The sequence below is a fragment of the Electrona antarctica genome (genome assembly GCF_951216825.1).
Source record: "Electrona antarctica genome assembly, chromosome: 10".
Lineage (NCBI taxonomy): Eukaryota > Metazoa > Chordata > Actinopteri > Myctophiformes > Myctophidae > Electrona > Electrona antarctica.
In genome coordinates, this window is record NC_136791.1 from 809392 (window position 1) to 827480 (window position 18089).

Consider the following 18089-nt stretch of genomic DNA (forward strand, 5'->3'; position numbering starts at 1 on the left):
CTATTTATTTGCGCATTGAGTGAGATGACGTCAGTCGGTCATCAGGTCAAGTGGCGCATTGATCACTGAAAGACATGCAGCTGGTTCAACTAATCAGCGCATCTTCCAGAGTTTGAGTTGAGACACAACTTTTCCGAGGCTACTGCTCTGCTGCTGACGCTATTTCCGGTTACCTTTACGCACGGGGCGCACGGATTTGAATTTCTCCGGTCAGCCTGAATGTGTGTGTTGTTGTTGTCAACATGGCTCAGAAGAGAATGAGTGATTTATTTGGTGGGTCCAAGCCCAAATCAAGTCTAGTTAATGAACCCTTGGCCTTCATGGGCACCAGCAGCAGTGTTCAGCAGGGAACGAGTGCTAACGTTGTTGGAGGAGAAGGAGGACAATAATAAAAACAACAGCAGCAGCAGCAGCAGCAGCGCAAGCAGCAGTGTCCATCTCACGTAGCCTACATAATGACATTCTGGACACGTAACTCACGTTGGATATACAGTAAATGCCATGATGAGGGAATTAACCACCCCGGAGCGCAAGAGCACATTTGGGGTTTAAGGTAAAGCATTTACAATTTAACTATATTATTTCTCTAATAGTCACTATTGCAGTGAGAAATAATATAGTATTTACTAATTACTATGGCCGCCGTGCCAACTGAACTGCTGAATGCTGCTGCAATTTAATGTTAGATATTAGATTCTGACGGGGAGGGATCTATGATGAATGATGACGATACAACACCGGGGTCGCCGAGCCCAAGCGCGCTGCGCTGTCAGCTCGTCTGTTGTATAATAGGGCTATAATTTATATGTTTTGTTTTGATATCGGCGCCTTGCCAATGTCATGTGTAGCCTAAATAGGCCTATGCCTTTTTATGATGCATTTTGTCAGTTTGTTCATATAACTTGCGTGTGGAGAGGGAAAGTAAAAGCCACTTTTCCTTGTGAAAATGCGCGAAAACGCGCGTGCACGAGGCACATGCACGCGCATTTTTGCGCGCGCGCTACGCGCGCGCATGAGTCCAAATCTGTGCTCCCCCACCTGGAAACGAAGTTAGGCGCCCCTGGCCTGGCTGACATCTCACAGTGGATGTCCTCCAACCACCTCAAGCTGAACCCAGACAAGACTGAGCTTCTCTTCTTCCCAGCTAAGTCCTGCCCTATGCGGGAGCTAACTATTTCCGTAGACAACGCCCTGGTAACGTCTGTCCCAACAGCCAGGAACCTTGGTGTTGTCCTGGACAGTCAGCTCTCGTTTAAAACTCACATCACAGCTGTCACTCGATCCTGTAGGTTCACACTCTATAACATACGACGAATTAGACCGTTCCTCACCCAGGAATCAGCCCAGCTCCTAATCCAGACAACAGTCTTGTCAAAACTTGACTATTGTATTTCGCTCCTTACTGGCCTACCGGCATGTGCACTTAAGGCTCTCCAAATGATCCAAAATGCCGCAGCTCGTCTGGTCTTCAACCAGCCAAAATTCTCACATGTCTCCCCCCTGCTCCGCTCCCTGCACTGGCTCCCAGTCGCTGCCCGCACAGAATACAAAACTCTGATGCTGGCATTCAAAGCAACCAAAGGTATGGCTCCCCCATATCTTGCAAGCATGATTGAACCCTACAAACCCTCCCGCGCACTCAGATCAGCCAACGCAGGGAAGCTGGACGTACCCTCACTAAAAACGCCGGGCCAACGCTCCACACGTCCCAAACTCTTCTCCCTTCTGGCCCCAAAACTGTGGAATGCACTCCCCGTTGCAGTCAGAACTGCAGCATCACTCCCAATCTTCCGCCGTAGTCTGAAGACCCACCTTTTCAGACTCCATCATGGCCCATAGCACTTACCCTACCCCCTTAGATAGCACTTTTTAGACTTAGATAGCATTTGAAACAGACTTATAGCATGTCATGTAGAAAGCACAATAATTGCATTGTATATAGTCATAGCACATCATAGTAGCCTACATATGTATAGTATAGTATATATGTATAGTTAATATGTATAGTGTCATTATATAGATATGTTCTAGTTACGTTCTTAGCTTACGCATGTTTCTTGATAAATGCATTTTATATATGTGATGTATTCCCATGCTTTTGTTCCTGCCTAATGTAAATCGCTCTGGATTAAGAGCGTCTGCTAAATGCCTAAATTGTAAATTGTCTGCTAAATGCCTAAATTGTAAATTGTGATCTACTGTGACACACACAATCCCCACACAATAACTACCATCTCATTCCCTGTTTATTAATATTTATGACTGCTGATCTCACAGTGGACTCGACGTGTGATGTGACATTTTCACAGGGTTTACATTCCATCACAGTTCAATGTACCTCTCTGTGTATACACTGTGCTCTAGTTTACGCACACTGAAGATTAGAAAATCACGTGAATTCATCAACATATACTGACTTGGAGCATACATATTGTGTGCGTGTTGGGTCAGGTTGAGCTGGGGGGTCCCGTCCCGTCTGGGGGGTCCCGTCTGGGGGGTCCCGTCTGGGGGTCCAACGACATTCAGTCCACAGCCAGATGTTTGGGACCGATGACGACTCCGATTTTGGAGAGTCCTCCACTAATTACCCGACGTTCTGACATTTATTTATTTTTTCGTATTCAAAAAGTGCAAACTTTTGATTAAAGTTGATGCTAAACATTTAACTTTTTTATTTCATTCAATCTAGCCCTGTTGGAAAATGATCAAAAACAAACGATCTACAAGCTCGTAATCTCTTTGCCACGTGTCGGGCCTCGTAGATCACACTATATCATTTTGTTTTAATCTTTGAAAACTTTTGAAAATGTTCTCCTAAAATTACATGACCCAAAACTCATTCACAACAGACAAATCGGGACACATCGGCTGTAATACTTGCCAATAATGATATCATTTAAAAAAAAGTCATTTAAAAAGTTAATTAATGGCAGTTTATTTTCTTAAAAATGTTCAGCCAAACTGAAATATGGGTCGGGCTGTAGTTCAATCTACGGCAGTGGTGGATGGGAGTTGTAGTTCAGTCCACAGCAGTAGTGGATCATGGCAATGTGTAGGCTAGTTCAGTCCACGTCGGTGGAGGATCATGGGAGTTGTAGTCCAGTCCACAGCAGTGGTGGATGGGAGTTGTAGTTCAGTCCACAGTTTTGGTGAGTGGGAGTTGTAGTCCAGTCAACACCATTGAAGGATCATGGGAGTTTTAGTCGAGTCCACAGTGGTGGTGGATCACGGTAGTCGTAGTTCAGTCCACAGCAGAGGTGGATGGGGGCTGTAGTTCAGTCCACAGTGGTGAAGGATCATGGTAATTGTAGTTCAGTCCACAGTGGTGGAGGATCATGGTAATTGTAGTCAATTCAACAGCGGAGGAGGATCACAAGAGTTGTAGTTCAGTCCACACAAGGAAGCTCTGAGCAAGGACTGTCTAAGGACGAGACGCGAGGACCGTAAGGGCGACGCCATGTTGCTCACATGGTGCTCCATGGAAGGAAAGAAACATGCACAGTTGAGACCAGGAAGTTGGATATGACAAATCATAGATATGGCACAAATGGCCCAGCAGATGGCGTGATGCCAATGAAAGGAGAGATGCTTGTATGTCACGTCCGACCAACATTACTGTCTGTGTGATGATCCATGCTGGGACTTACTTATCCATTTGCTGTTAAAACGTTAATATAAAAGGTAAAATGCAATGACGTGACATGATATGTACAAGCATATCTCCTGTCAGTGGCATCACGCCATCTGCTGGGCCATTTGTGCCATATCTATGATTTGTCATATCCAACTTCCTGGTCTCAACGGCGCCTGTTTATTTCCTTCCATGGAGCACCATGTGAGCCATAGACATATATACATAGACGCCCTTTCCGGCTCTGAGGCGCGTGTCACCAATTGAAGGCGGAAGCATTAGCGGAAGCAAGGCGGAAGCTTGTCAAGCTTCCGCGTGCGTAACATAAGTCCCGGAAAAGACGCGCTGTGATTGGCCAGTAGTCACTTGAGTGACAGCGAGAGACATGGAGGAGTCGCATGAGTGACGTCACTTGGGCAGCGACGCAGTCGCCTTCAGCAAATGCCTTCAGCACTTCTAAATAAGAAAGCTGCGGAGAACTGTTGCTTTGTGTTCACTCTTTAATGTTTTCTGTTAGTAATCTAATCCCCCTGGCTCTGATGTTGTATTGTTAATAACTTTGTTGTTTGTGTTTGTTTGTTTGTCTTGTTTTGTATTGTAATGTATATTGTCATGACTGTTATAAAGATTTGTTAAAAAAAAAAAAAGCCTTCAGCACTGCACTTCCGCCTTCATTGGGATACACGTCGCTCCAATGAACTGCAGCGGCAAATGAGGCATCTATTTCTTATAATATCTATGATGTGAGCAACATGACGTCGCCCTTACGGTCTTCGCGTCTCGTCCTTCTTAGACAGTCCTTGGCTCTGAGAAGGAAGGGAAGTGGTCACGTGACTGGGCTGCGGCCATGACACTTTCATGGACACTTTCATGGGAGCCAAACTCACACCGGAAGTGCAATGAATACATGGCAGTGAATGGAGCCGGCTGGACCAGCTCATGACAAACATTATTTATGAACAATTGAGACCTTTTGTAAAGTAATCACTTCTGGAAAATAACAGAAGACATATCACAGGTTGTTTTCTAATCACTTACTTTTCGATGTGCACAGAGTGCACAGTATATAATTTTATCTGAGGATCTAAACAGCAGCAGGTATCGTTTCTGGCTCCGAAGTATCGCAAGATTTGTCTGCCAGACAGGAAACGGTGTGGGAAGTCTCGCGATACTTGGTACGTTCAGAAAGGTACTTTGTGCTCTTTAGATACCATACCAAAAATTACACAGTGTACACATCGAATAACAACACAGCAGACAATAATGTGTTATATGTCTTCTGTTATTTTCCAGAAGTGATTACTTTACAAAAGGTCTCAATTGTTCATAAATAATGTTTGTTCATGAGCTGGTCACTGAGCTCTCATTGACTCCAGTGCATTCTGCCAAACTTCCGGGTAGTTTGGCTCCCATGAAAGTGTCCATGAAAGTGTCATGGCGCAGCCCAGTCACGTGACTTCACTTCCTTCTCAGAGATTCCTTGAGTCCACAGCGGTGGAGGATCATGGGAGTTGTAGTTGAGTCCACAGCGGTGGAGGATCATGATAATTGTAGTCAATTCAACAGCGGAGGAGGATCACAAGAGTTGTAGTTCAGTCCACATCGGTGGAGGATCATGGGAGTTGTAGTTCAGTCCACATCAGTGGAGGATCATGGGAGTTGTAGTTCAGTCCACAGTGGTGGAGGATCATGGGAGTTGTAGTTCAGTCCACAGCGGTGGAGGATCATGGCAGTTGTAGTTCAGTCCACAGCGGTGGAGGAGCATGGGAGTTGTAGTTCAGTCCACAGCGGTGGAGGATCATGGGAGTTGTAGTTCAGTCAACATCGGTGGAGGATCATGGGAGTTGTAGTTCAGTCCACAGCGGTGGAGGATCATGGGAGTTGTAGTTCAGTCCACAGTGGTGGAGGATCATGGGAGTTGTAGTTCAGTCCACAGTGGTGGAGGAGCGGGCGCAGCAGGCGGGGGTTCGGATGGAGCCGATCATCATCCTGCTCCTCTTCCTACGACGGCTGTCTGCCGGCGGGACGCTCTGCCTGGGGGCGGGGTTAAAACGTTATCACAGTTAACACCCTGAGCGGCAAGGACGGAGTTCTCCGTTCAATCAATCAGTAACGCCCAGCGCTCAGGACGGAGATTGATAAAAAGAGAGACGGAGATTATTGATATCAAAACGGATCGCATCGCTCCACAGACTGGGAGCGTCTGTTGCGCAACGTCATCGAAAATGTTCCCCCCATAACCATTTTAGCGGATGCGATCGAAAATCTTAAAACATGAATAATAATCTAAATCATTCCATCCAATTCTAAGCAAAGATTATGTGTCAGACGGCCCACCGCGGTCCCGTCGCTAGTCGTGTTATAATTAATCATACCTCCCGTTGTTGTCGATCGCCTTGGGAGTGTTTTGGCTACATAGATAGATAGATAGATAGATTCAATTTATTGTCACTGTACAGAGTATACAAATACTTAGACAGCGAAATGGAAGGTGTACAAAGAGTACTGAGCCGCTGCAACATGAGTCGCGCCGCCACTGACTTCTCTTTACATCAGAAAAAATAGAAGGATAGTGGACAGAGAGGGAGGGGGGGGGGGGAGTGGACAGAGAGGGAGGGGGGAGGGAGAATACATCACATCACATTACATTACAGTTGCATTGTATCGTGTGGGCACAAATGATCTTGGGTGGGGGGCAGGACGGGTTGTAGGTCTGGGCACCAATCAAAAAGCACTACCAGCACGCCCCTCTTCTGGTTGGAAGGGCTGCGTGCGCGTAGGAACATCCCGGATGTAGCTGCTTCAGCTACATCCGGGATAGCGCCTGGTCCGTCGCTAAATGTGCTTCACTGCTATAAATCACTGGGCTCTGATTTAATGGATTAAATAACCCCGGGCGTTCGGGGTGTTAACACATTGTCTGCTGCTAACGAATATATACAGTACGTTTTGTATTAGCCATCTATTGTCTGCTGCTGACGTATACGTTTTATATCGCTTTGCTCTAAGCCCGCCCCCACGAAACATGCACTCCATAGAGTCCTGTTTAAATGACGATCTTCTCTCGCCGTCTTCTCGGAAACTACGTCGCTGTCCGTGGTGTTGATCATCCATGCGAGGCTCGGATCTGATTTGTGATTTTTCACGGCATCACGATTAAAAAAGAAAAGAAAACGAAACGAAATTAGCAAGCCCACTTTGAGAACTAATGAATTGTATTTTTATAATGAATTGCATTTTTATAGCGCTTTTCCAAGTGCTCAAAGCGCTTTTCAATGGTTCATTCATTCATACATTGGGAGTTGAAGCGGCGAACACTTCCCACATTCACCGACGGTGGCGAGCTCACACAGACCGACTCATTGGAGGCGATGCAGGGTTCAGTGTCTTGCCCAAGGACACCTCGACATGTGGACAGGAGGAGGAGCCGGGATTCGAACCGCCGACCCAGGGATCATTGAACGACCTGCTCTACCTCCTGAGCCACAGCCGCCACTTCAATTCAAAACTAACAGACATTATCCCATTAAAACCGTGAAAGCATAGAGCACCGAAGTCTGACGTCAATATCGGTAGAGGGCGCAAATCCACAGGTTCGTGTACTTTTTATTTGCATTGTAATCCCCATAGGGGGGATTTTAGATCGCCTCATATAAGAACTGTGTTTGAAAAATAAACATGTCATCCCGGCCGCTTCACTCATATGGATATGAAGAATCAACTGACTGAGAGAAAACGCTATCGTTACTGCTACTGAATTAGTTACATTTTCGCTAGAAACAGACGGTATCATATATGAGTGACTGACTGTTGCAAACGATACAGAGACACCTCCCTGACAATATAACGATACAGAGACACCTCCCTGACAATATAACGATACAGAGACACCTCCCTGACAATATAACGATACAGAGACACCTCCCTGACAATATAACGATACAGAGACACCTCCCTGACAATATAACGATACAGAGACACCTCCCCGACAATAACGCCGAGACAGCTTGTTTATTTTTGGACCACAACGCTTATATGAGACGATATTAAGATGAGCCCATGTTATTCTCCATAGAGAAATTACTTCCGCGAACCACCGAAGGGATGAGCGAGTTACGTCAGGACTTCGGTGCTCTATAGTACATCATTTTAGATTTTATAATTTAATATTCAAACATAGCCATTATCCCCGAACGGGTCAGGACTAATGAAACACAGTAAACCTGGATGTGCTGGTGTCCTGCCGGCAGAGCTTGGCGGCGCGCCCCGCCGTCTCTTTGATCTGCAGCTCCAGGTGCTTCTGGATGGCCAGGCCCAGCTCCTCAGGGTCTACGGACGCCCCGTACACCTCCCAGGTCATCCCCTCTGCATCCCACTTCACCTGCAATGACACAGCATTTATAATACACCTCCCAGACACAGCATTTATAATACACCTCCCAGACACAGCATTTATAATACACCTCCCAGACACAGCATTTATAATACAGCTCCCAGACACAGCATTTATAATACTCCTCCCAGACACAGCATTTATAATACTCCTCCCAGACACAGCATTTATAATACACCTCCCAGACACAGCATTTATAATACTCCTCCCAGACACAGCATTTATAATACTCCTCCCAGACACAGCATTTATAATACACCTCCCAGACACAGCATTTATAATACTCCTCCCAGACACAGCATTTATAATACACCTCCCAGACACAGCATTTATAATACTCCTCCCAGGTCATCCCCTCGGCGTCCCACTTCACCTGCAATGACACAGCATTTATAATACACCTCCCACTTCACTTGCAATGACACTATTTAGTATTTATAAATACGTAGGTCATAACCTTAGGCTATAACCTTATTCCTAAACTTAGGGGAGGGCAGGAGGAGGGGGGGAGACGCACACCAATAGGATCCACCGGCTGTTTTGGCCCGGCATATTGAACCCGCCCCTCTAGGCCACAAATCACACAGGCTGGGGCAGGCTATGACCTCAGTGAGACGGTGCCAAAACCTAACGCCATCCCTAAACTTGACCCCAGTAAAACTATGCCTAACCCTAAACTTATTTCTAACATTATTCTCTAACGCTTCTGATGACTTTTAAGGTTTCGTGAGACGGATTAGTTAAAGGTGACTTTGCTTCCGGTTCATTTGGGGTGAATTTCTGGGTTTTAAAAATAAAAGGCCCCGTGGATTAAAACTATTTTACTGCCACCATTGAACTCCGTTCAATGGTGGCAGTAAAAGAGTTTTAATCCATTGAGACCTGGAACACATCCATGTCACGTTAGCGTTTAACCACATTAACCATTAACCCATTTTGGGCGGGAACCCCTTTTGGTGTTTTAAACATTATGTTATAATTTAGCTATTGAAAAATAGCAGATCTACAAGCTCATAGCGCGCCACCGAGTGGCGCGCTATGAGCTTGTAGGTCTGCTATTTTTGAAAAATCGTTAAAATGTGCCTCAAATCTTTCCGAAAATTGTCATGATTTAGAAAACATTTTTTTTTAAATTATGACGTCAGGCCTGAATGGGTTAATAATAATAATGAATTGCATTTTTATAGCGCTTTTATAGTGCTCAAAGCGCTATACAACGGTTCATTCATTCATACATTGGGAGGTGAAGGTTCATTCATTCATACATTGGGAGGTGAAGGTTCATTCATTCATACATTGGGAGGTGAAGGTCCATTCATTCATACATTGGGAGGTGAAGGTTCATTCATTCATACATTGGGAGGTGAAGGTCCATTCATTCATACATTGGGAGGTGAAGGTTCATTCATTCATACATTGGGAGGTGAAGGTTCATTCATTCATACATTGGGAGGTGAAGGTTCATTCATTCATACATTGGGAGGTGAAGGTCCATTCATTCATACGTTGGGAGGTGAAGGTTCATTCATTCATACGTTGGGAGGTGAAGGTCCATTCATTCATACGTTGGGAGGTGAAGGTCCATTCATTCATACATTGGGAGGTGAAGGTTCATTCATTCATACATTGGGAGGTGAAGGTCCATTCATTCATACATTGGGAGGTGAAGGTTCATTCATTCATACATTGGGAGGTGAAGGTTCATTCATTCATACATTGGGAGGTGAAGGTTCATTCATTCATACATTGGGAGGTGAAGGTTCATTCATTCATACATTGGGAGGTGAAGGTTCATTCATTCATACATTGGGAGGTGAAGGTTCATTCATTCATACATTGGGAGGTGAAGGTTCATTCATTCATACATTGGGAGGTGAAGGTTCATTCATTCATACATTGGGAGGTGAAGGTTCATTCATTCATACATTGGGAGGTGAAGGTTCATTCATTCATACATTGGGAGGTGAAGGTTAATTCATTCATACATTGGGAGGTGAAGGTTCATTCATTCATACATTGGGAGGTGAAGGTTCATTCATTCATACATTGGGAGGTGAAGGTTCATTCATTCATACATTGGGAGGTGAAGGTTCATTCATTCATACATTGGGAGGTGAAGGTTCATTCATTCATACATTGGGAGGTGAAGGTTCATTCATTCATACATTGGGAGGTGAAGGTTCATTCATTCATACATTGGGAGGTGAAGGTTCATTCATTCATACATTGGGAGGTGAAGGTTCATTCATTCATACATTGGGAGGTGAAGGTTCATTCATTCATACATTGGGAGGTGAAGGTTCATTCATTCATACATTGGGAGGTGAAGGTCCATTCATTCATACATTGGGAGGTGAAGGTTCATTCATTCATACATTGGGAGGTGAAGGTTCATTCATTCATACATTGGGAGGTGAAGGTTCATTCATTCATACATTGGGAGGTGAAGGTTCATTCATTCATACATTGGGAGGTGAAGGTTCATTCATTCATACATTGGGAGGTGAAGGTTCATTCATTCATACATTGGGAGGTGAAGGTTCATTCATTCATACATTGGGAGGTGAAGGTTCATTCATTCATACGTTGGGAGGTGAAGGTTCATTCATTCATACATTGGGAGGTGAAGGTTCATTCATTCATACATTGGGAGGTGAAGGTTCATTCATTCATACATTGGGAGGTGAAGGTTCATTCATTCATACATTGGGAGGTGAAGGTTCATTCATTCATACATTGGGAGGTGAAGGTTCATTCATTCATACATTGGGAGGTGAAGGTTCATTCATTCATGCATTGGGAGGTGAAGGTTCATTCATTCATACATTGGGAGGTGAAGGTTCATTCATTCATACATTGGGAGGTGAAGGTTCATTCATTCATACATTGGGAGGTGAAGGTTCATTCATTCATACATTGGGAGGTGAAGGTTCATTCATTCATACATTGGGAGGTGAAGGTTCATTCATTCATACATTGGGAGGTGAAGGTTCATTCATTCATACATTGGGAGGTGAAGGTCCATTCATTCATACATTGGGAGGTGAAGGTTCATTCATTCATACATTGGGAGGTGAAGGTTCATTCATTCATACATTGGGAGGTGAAGGTTCATTCATTCATACATTGGGAGGTGAAGGTTCATTCATTCATACATTAGGAGGTGAAGGTTCATTCATTCATACATTGGGAGGTGAAGGTTCATTCATTCATACATTGGGAGGTGAAGGTTCATTCATTCATACATTGGGAGGTGAAGGTTCATTCATTCATACATTGGGAGGTGAAGGTCCATTCATTCATACATTGGGAGGTGAAGGTTCATTCATTCATACATTGGGAGGTGAAGGTTCATTCATTCATACATTGGGAGGTGAAGGTTCATTCATTCATACATTGGGAGGTGAAGGTTCATTCATTCATACATTGGGAGGTGAAGGTTCATTCATTCATACATTGGGAGGTGAAGGTTCATTCATTCATACATTGGGAGGTGAAGGTTCATTCATTCATACATTGGGAGGTGAAGGTCCATTCATTCATACATTGGGAGGTGAAGGTTCATTCATTCATACATTGGGAGGTGAAGGTTCATTCATTCATACATTGGGAGGTGAAGGTCATTCATTCATACATTGGGAGGCGAAGGTTCATTCATTCATACATTGGGAGGTGAAGGTTCATTCATTCATACATTGGGAGGTGAAGGTCATTCATTCATACATTGGGAGGTGAAGGTTCATTCATTCATACATTGGGAGGTGAAGGTTCATTCATTCATACATTGGGAGGTGAAGGTTCATTCATTCATACATTGGGAGGTGAAGGTTCATTCATTCATACATTGGGAGGTGAAGGTTCATTCATTCATACATTGGGAGGTGAAGGTTCATTCATTCATACATTGGGAGGTGAAGGTTCATTCATTCATACATTGGGAGGTGAAGGTTCATTCATTCATACATTGGGAGGTGAAGGTTCATTCATTCATACATTGGGAGGTGAAGGTTCATTCATTCATACATTGGGAGGTGAAGGTTCATTCATTCATACATTGGGAGGTGAAGGTTCATTCATTCATACATTGGGAGGTGAAGGTTCATTCATTCATACATTGGGAGGTGAAGGTTCATTCATTCATACATTGGGAGGTGAAGGTCCATTCATTCATACATTGGGAGGTGAAGGTTCATTCATTCATACATTGGGAGGTGAAGGTTCATTCATTCATACATTGGGAGGTGAAGGTTCATTCATTCATACATTGGGAGGTGAAGGTTCATTCATTCATACATTGGGAGGTGAAGGTTCATTCATTCATACATTGGGAGGTGAAGGTTCATTCATTCATACATTGGGAGGTGAAGGTCATTCATTCATACATTGGGAGGTGAAGGTTCATTCATTCATACATTGGGAGTGAAGTCGGTGAACAGTCGACACCAGCATCCTCACTTCCCACATTCACACACCAATGGTGGCGAGCTCACACCGACCGACTCATTGGAGGCGATGTAGGGTTCAGTGTCTTGCCCAAGGACACTTCGACATGTGGACAGGAGGAGCTGGGTTTCGAACCGCCGACCCAGGGATCATTGGACGACCTGCTCTACCTCCTGAGCCACAGTCGTTTTTAGGCGAGCATATATTATACGCTCGGCAAGCTTATGCTATGCTTCTGCTCAAGCTTACGCTATGCTTCGCAAGGAACCATGACCTTGGAATCAAGAATCTTGGGAAAGCTTGCCTCGATGTTTCCCACTTCCTCACCTCCTTCACCGGAGACTTCTGACCGTTGCTGCCCTTCCCGCCGCTCTCCGCCATCTTGTTGTGGTTTCCGTCGGTCGCGTTGCCGTTCTCCTCCACCAGACACACCTGGGAGTAAATTAGGGCACGTCACCATTATTACACAACCATATTACATTATTACATAACCAAAACTGCCTCATCGCAAATTATTTGAGATAATCACAATTATTTTATAGAATAATTTCCATTCATGTGTCCATGTGTCCATGTTATCTGTCCCTATTATGCCCATATATGGATATCCTGATGGCACCCACGTATGTATGGGCATATCAGTTGGACATGTAGTTCTGGACAACCGGGTGTCCATACTGTAAATGTACTGTAAGCCTGCTAGAGTTCTCAACGGGCCTGGATTATTATTTTTATTTTTTTATCCCATGATTTTGTAACCCATTTTTCACCCCTGTGTCAATAAGCCTATCTCACAGAATTTCCCCGCCCCCTTAATACGCCCCCTTTCGGGGTTAGTGGTGATAGCGTGACGTCACTCCATAGACGCTACATGTTAACAGAGGTAATTTAAGAAGTCTACAACTTTTGTTTTCTCAAGGTAAGGTTTGTTCTATCTGTTCGAGCTGATTTACCATATTGTTTGCTTCATAATAATATTGGTCTGTCACATTTTTACATTAGAAAATGTACTTAGATTCTCCAGAGAAAAAAACGTGTAAATGCTCATGTTAAAGTCACCACTATTTACCGTAGGGTTTAATATTTTCCCGGATTTGGCTCATTTTAATTCCCGGGAATTTGCGGACCTTTTCCCGGGCTCCCGCGGGAATTCCCGTCAGAAAAAAAAGAAAAGAAGTGCCCACCAAAATGCATTTATATGTATAGATACTTCATATGTTCAATAGAATAGTGATATTTTTTGGTTTAAAACGTTTTATTTGAACGAAATATGAACATATAGCCTACAATAAAAGTATTACATTAAAATATTAATAATGTTATAGGCCTACTACGCTATTCAGAAAAAGGGACACAGGAGTTTGCACTAATGTGACTGTCGAAGCACGGGGAAAAAACGACCTCACGTCTTTCACATAGATACCTTAGCCATGGTCTTTCACCCTTTGAGCATGCAGCCATGCAGTGGGTCCCCTTCTCCGCTGCAGAGAATGTGATCATCCCGCTTTGTACTTTATGAAAAGTCCGATTGGGTGTTAAATTAGCCAGCACGTCCAGTGCACAGCACACTGATTATTAGAGAGAGAGAGCGAGAGCGAGAGAGATAGAGAGAGGGAGAGAGGGAGAGAGAGAGAGAGAGAGAGAGAAAGACGCTGCGTGCTGGTGGTTATTATAAAACAAATTGTAGCCTACTCATCTTTGTTTGTGTTCCGTTTCACGTTATTGCTGCACACATGCAGGCAAAAGCAAAAAGGGGTTTAGAAGTGACAATGTCCATCACAGGGACAGGAAACTCCTCGCTCAGTCGCTCCGTCCGTAATACACACAATTCTCACAGAGTGACTGATTAGGCTAATGATTGACAGGTGCAGCAGCTTTGGGAGCGTGCCTGAAGATGTCTGTCAGACATTCATATTTTGCTAAAGTGTATATAAACTCTGTAGGCCTATCTGATTAATTGCGGGAGGATGCAGGATTCGCGGGGTCCCACTGATTTCATCTTGACCGGCCGGCGGCCGTGCCTGCCCGCCCGCAGGTAGGCTATTTAAATACCGCCCGCGCCGCAAACATTTACATTGGGTCCCGCTGGCTCCAGTTCCCGTTGCAGGCTTGCAGCCCTCGAGTGTAATCCATAATTCCATATAAATATCATCTAACATGTTTGAAAATGATGGGAGGGTTCAGATTGAACATTTGATCACTCATAGATAAGGGGAAAGAACGCGCACTGTGTGAAAACTCCAATAGTGTAATTTCCCTACAAGAAAAAAAAAAAACTCCGGGACAACGGGTCCCGAAGAAATTTCCGGGCGGGAAATTGCGTGCCCTATAACCGGAAGGACCGAAATCCCGGGATCCCGGCATTAAACCCTAATTTACCGGAAGTGGGCGTGGAAAACGGGCTGTGAGATAGGCCTATTATCTAATGTGATCCTGGGCTCTACACACCCTCCGCCAACCTGGGGAGAGCAACGGACTTGAACTCATGCTTCCTTCATGCATGAATGTCCAAGTTGCTCCTTTACACCTGACAGGGGGGAGTTTCCCCGGTTGGACGTAGCGCGTGGAAGGAACACGTTATTCCAACCAGTTCCTTTCCCCTCCATCAGGCGCCCCGGCTGGCCAGGGGGAGGCAGTTTAGAGACCAGGATTACTGCATGTTTTTTGTGGGGGTACCTACCCTAGGGGACACGGTGAGAACATGTGAGGGTACCTACCCTAGGGGACACGGGGAGAACATGTGGGGGTACCTACCCTAGGGGACACGGGGAGAACATGTGAGGGTACCTACCCTTAGGGGACACGGGGAGAACATGTGAGGGTACCTACCCTAGGGGACACGGGGAGAACATGTGAGGGTACCTACCCTTAGGGGACACGGGGAGAACATGTGAGGGTGCCTACCCTAGGGGACACGGGGAGAACATGTGGGGGTACCTACCCTAGGGGACACGGGGAGAACATGTGAGGGTACCTACCCTAGGGGACACGGGGAGAACATGTGGGGGTACCTACCCTAGGGGACACGGGGAGAACATGTGGGGGTACCTACCCTAGGGGACACGGGGAGAACATGTGAGGGTACCTACCCTATAGGGGACACGGGGAGAACATGTGAGGGTACCTACCCTTAGGGGACACGGGGAGAACATGTGAGGGTACCTACCCTAGGGGACACGGGGAGAACATGTGGGGGTACCTACCCTAGGGGACACGGGGAGAACATGTGAGGGTACCTACCCTATAGGGGACACGGGGAGAACATGTGAGGGTACCTACCCTTAGGGGACACGGGGAGAACATGTGAGGGTACCTACCCTAGGGGACACGGGGAGAACATGTGAGGGTACCTACCCTAAGGGACACGGGGAGAACATGCAAACTCCACACAGAAAGGCCCTTTCGCCAACCCCCGCCTCAGGTATGGGCACTGATGACGCAGAGGAGGAAACACGCTGCCAGCACCCACAGCGTCCCGAGTGGGAATCGAACCCAGGACCTTCTAGCTGGAATTTAAGGCCGGGCCCTAACTGGTCCCTAACTGGTCCCCAACTGGGCCCTAACTGGGCCGGCTAGAGGCCCGGCCTGACCCCGGCCCTAAAACGCCGGGTCGGATATAGTGTCAGGTTTGGGCAGATTTGATTTAATTTGTCATGGAGCTCGAGGGCCAGCCCGGAGCTCCTTATTAACATACATGTGAGGCCCGGCGAGTCGGGTCTGGTCAGTCAACGTATGCGCATATTGGTCAGACTCAGACGTGCAGTTCTAGACAACTACCTATGAGGCTTCACTCCGGACACCACACTGACACACACCCTCAGGGGATTTCATTTGAAGCAGATCAGGCGGGCAGTATTGGAGAAGGACAGTTAAGGACAGTTACACATGTGTAAACTCACAGATAATGTGAAGTTATGGAATTATTTGTCATATCTGGCCCTGAGCAATATTTCTGAGTTACAAGCCTGAAAGGCAATAATGTTCCAAATCCAAAAAAAGACGTGGGGAGGGAGGGGGCCTACCTGTGGGAAGACGTGCGGAGGGGGGCTGTGCTCTGTCTGCACCCCGCTGTCCACCATCCGTCGGTGGGCCGTCATGGTGCCGACGTCCCTGGTGGCGCTGGTGGTGCCCTGGACGCCCCCGGGGCCGACCCCTCCCCCGGGGCCGACCCCTCCCCCGGGGCCGACCCCTCCCCCGGGGCCGACCCCTCCCCCGGGGCCGACCCCACCCACCATGCACACCTGCAGCAGAGCAGCGGTGGAAACGTTAATCAAATTCTCCTACATTCTCTAATTGTGTAGAATTCTTGTAAATTAACTAAAGTAATGCAGATGTTTAACAATAATTGAACTCTTGAGAGAGACACATTCATTTTATGCTCTCAAGAGTTTAAGATCTAAGGGTCTATTTACTACTGCAATGTAGGAACACTGTTTGTGAAGTAAAAATCAAAAAATCCAGATCTACAAGCTCACAAGGCGTCGCAGCTATAGCGGCGCCATCAGCACAGGTCTGTCTGTCGGTCTACCTCGTTTAGCCCAACGCGTTGGTGCTGCTGCTGCAGTGACCAGGGCCCAACACCAGGGGGCAGCGAGCTGACCCAGGAGCAGTCGTGGTGGTCGCAGCAGTGCAGCATGCGCTTGGCGTCCAGGCCCGTCTCGCTGACCGACGACATGAGGCCCAGGGCGGGGGGCGGCGGGCGAGGCGCCGTCCCCTGGTCCCCGCGGGCGGAGAACGTCTCCTCCGGACCGCCCGGGTGACAGGGCTGCACGTGCACAATATGGAAAGAAATTTCACATATCGGTATCTATGCCAAATATTGTGATATCGATATACGATATAATGATATTACCTGTTGCAACATTGAAAACTAAACATTATTAAAAAAAAACAAGAAATATGACATAGTCATATTTGTCAGGTGTGCATCTTTCCTGCTGTCCAGTTAGCTTATAACATTAGCCGGTGTTATCAGGCGCTCCGCTGCGGTGTTAACCCATTCTGGGCGGGAACCCCTTTTGGTGTTAGCATTATGTTATGCTTTAGCTATCAGTTGCTATGTTTTTAATTATTTTATTCTTTTCCACTCTTACAGAGTAGGATCTTATATGTGACATTCAATTGCTTATCTAACTGTGTCTTCCTTGTATGTTATCTGGCATGACATTTATGTATAATTCTCTTTCCCTGTATTATTGTTTTCTGCTATTGACAATGATATATGAGGAATGTTCACAGTAACACTGCACCTTAAGTCACGTGACAAGGTTTTTCACAGCTGTTAACTGTTGAGATAATTACATGCATTTTAATTGGTTGTTTAGACTGTCTGAAATGTATTTAGTGACAATGTCAGCCCATTCTTGAATTAAGCCTGAGGAAGGTCGCAAGAACCCAGCAAGTGGCGGTGTGCGGGCGTCCCTCCTTCAACATTGTATATGCCTCGTCATCATCGCACCTGCTCCAAACCTACCGGGTGTGCGGAAGTCATCTCTCTATATGCTTTAGCTATTGAAAAATAGATTTTTCGATTTTTCAAAAATCGAAGAACGGCTGACATAGAAACATAGCTTTTTCAGAAAACTGTTTTTGTCTCCACCAGGCCGAAGGCATGGGGAGAGA

The 18089-nt window shown here is 45.8% G+C and overlaps 1 protein-coding gene across 2 annotated transcripts; it reads right to left on the reverse strand.

Moving 5' to 3' along the window:
* Positions 1-2568: 2568 nt before the first annotated feature.
* On the reverse strand, positions 2569-16605 carry LOC306931681 (GRIN2-like protein). Of its 2 annotated transcripts, none has more exons than XM_079513222.1 (4): positions 16490-16605; positions 12795-12899; positions 7855-8012; positions 2569-5665 (listed from the first exon to the last, which is right to left on the reverse strand). In XM_079513222.1, exons 1-4 carry the CDS (start codon positions 16562-16564, stop codon positions 5557-5559), a joined length of 447 nt encoding a protein of 148 aa, XP_079369348.1. In that variant the 5' UTR covers positions 16565-16605; the 3' UTR covers positions 2569-5556. The 2 variants fall into 2 exon arrangements, with proteins under 2 accessions (XP_079369348.1, XP_079369349.1); XM_079513223.1 differs by lacking the exon at positions 16490-16605 and adding an exon at positions 13891-14574.
* Positions 16606-18089: the final 1484 nt, after the last annotated feature.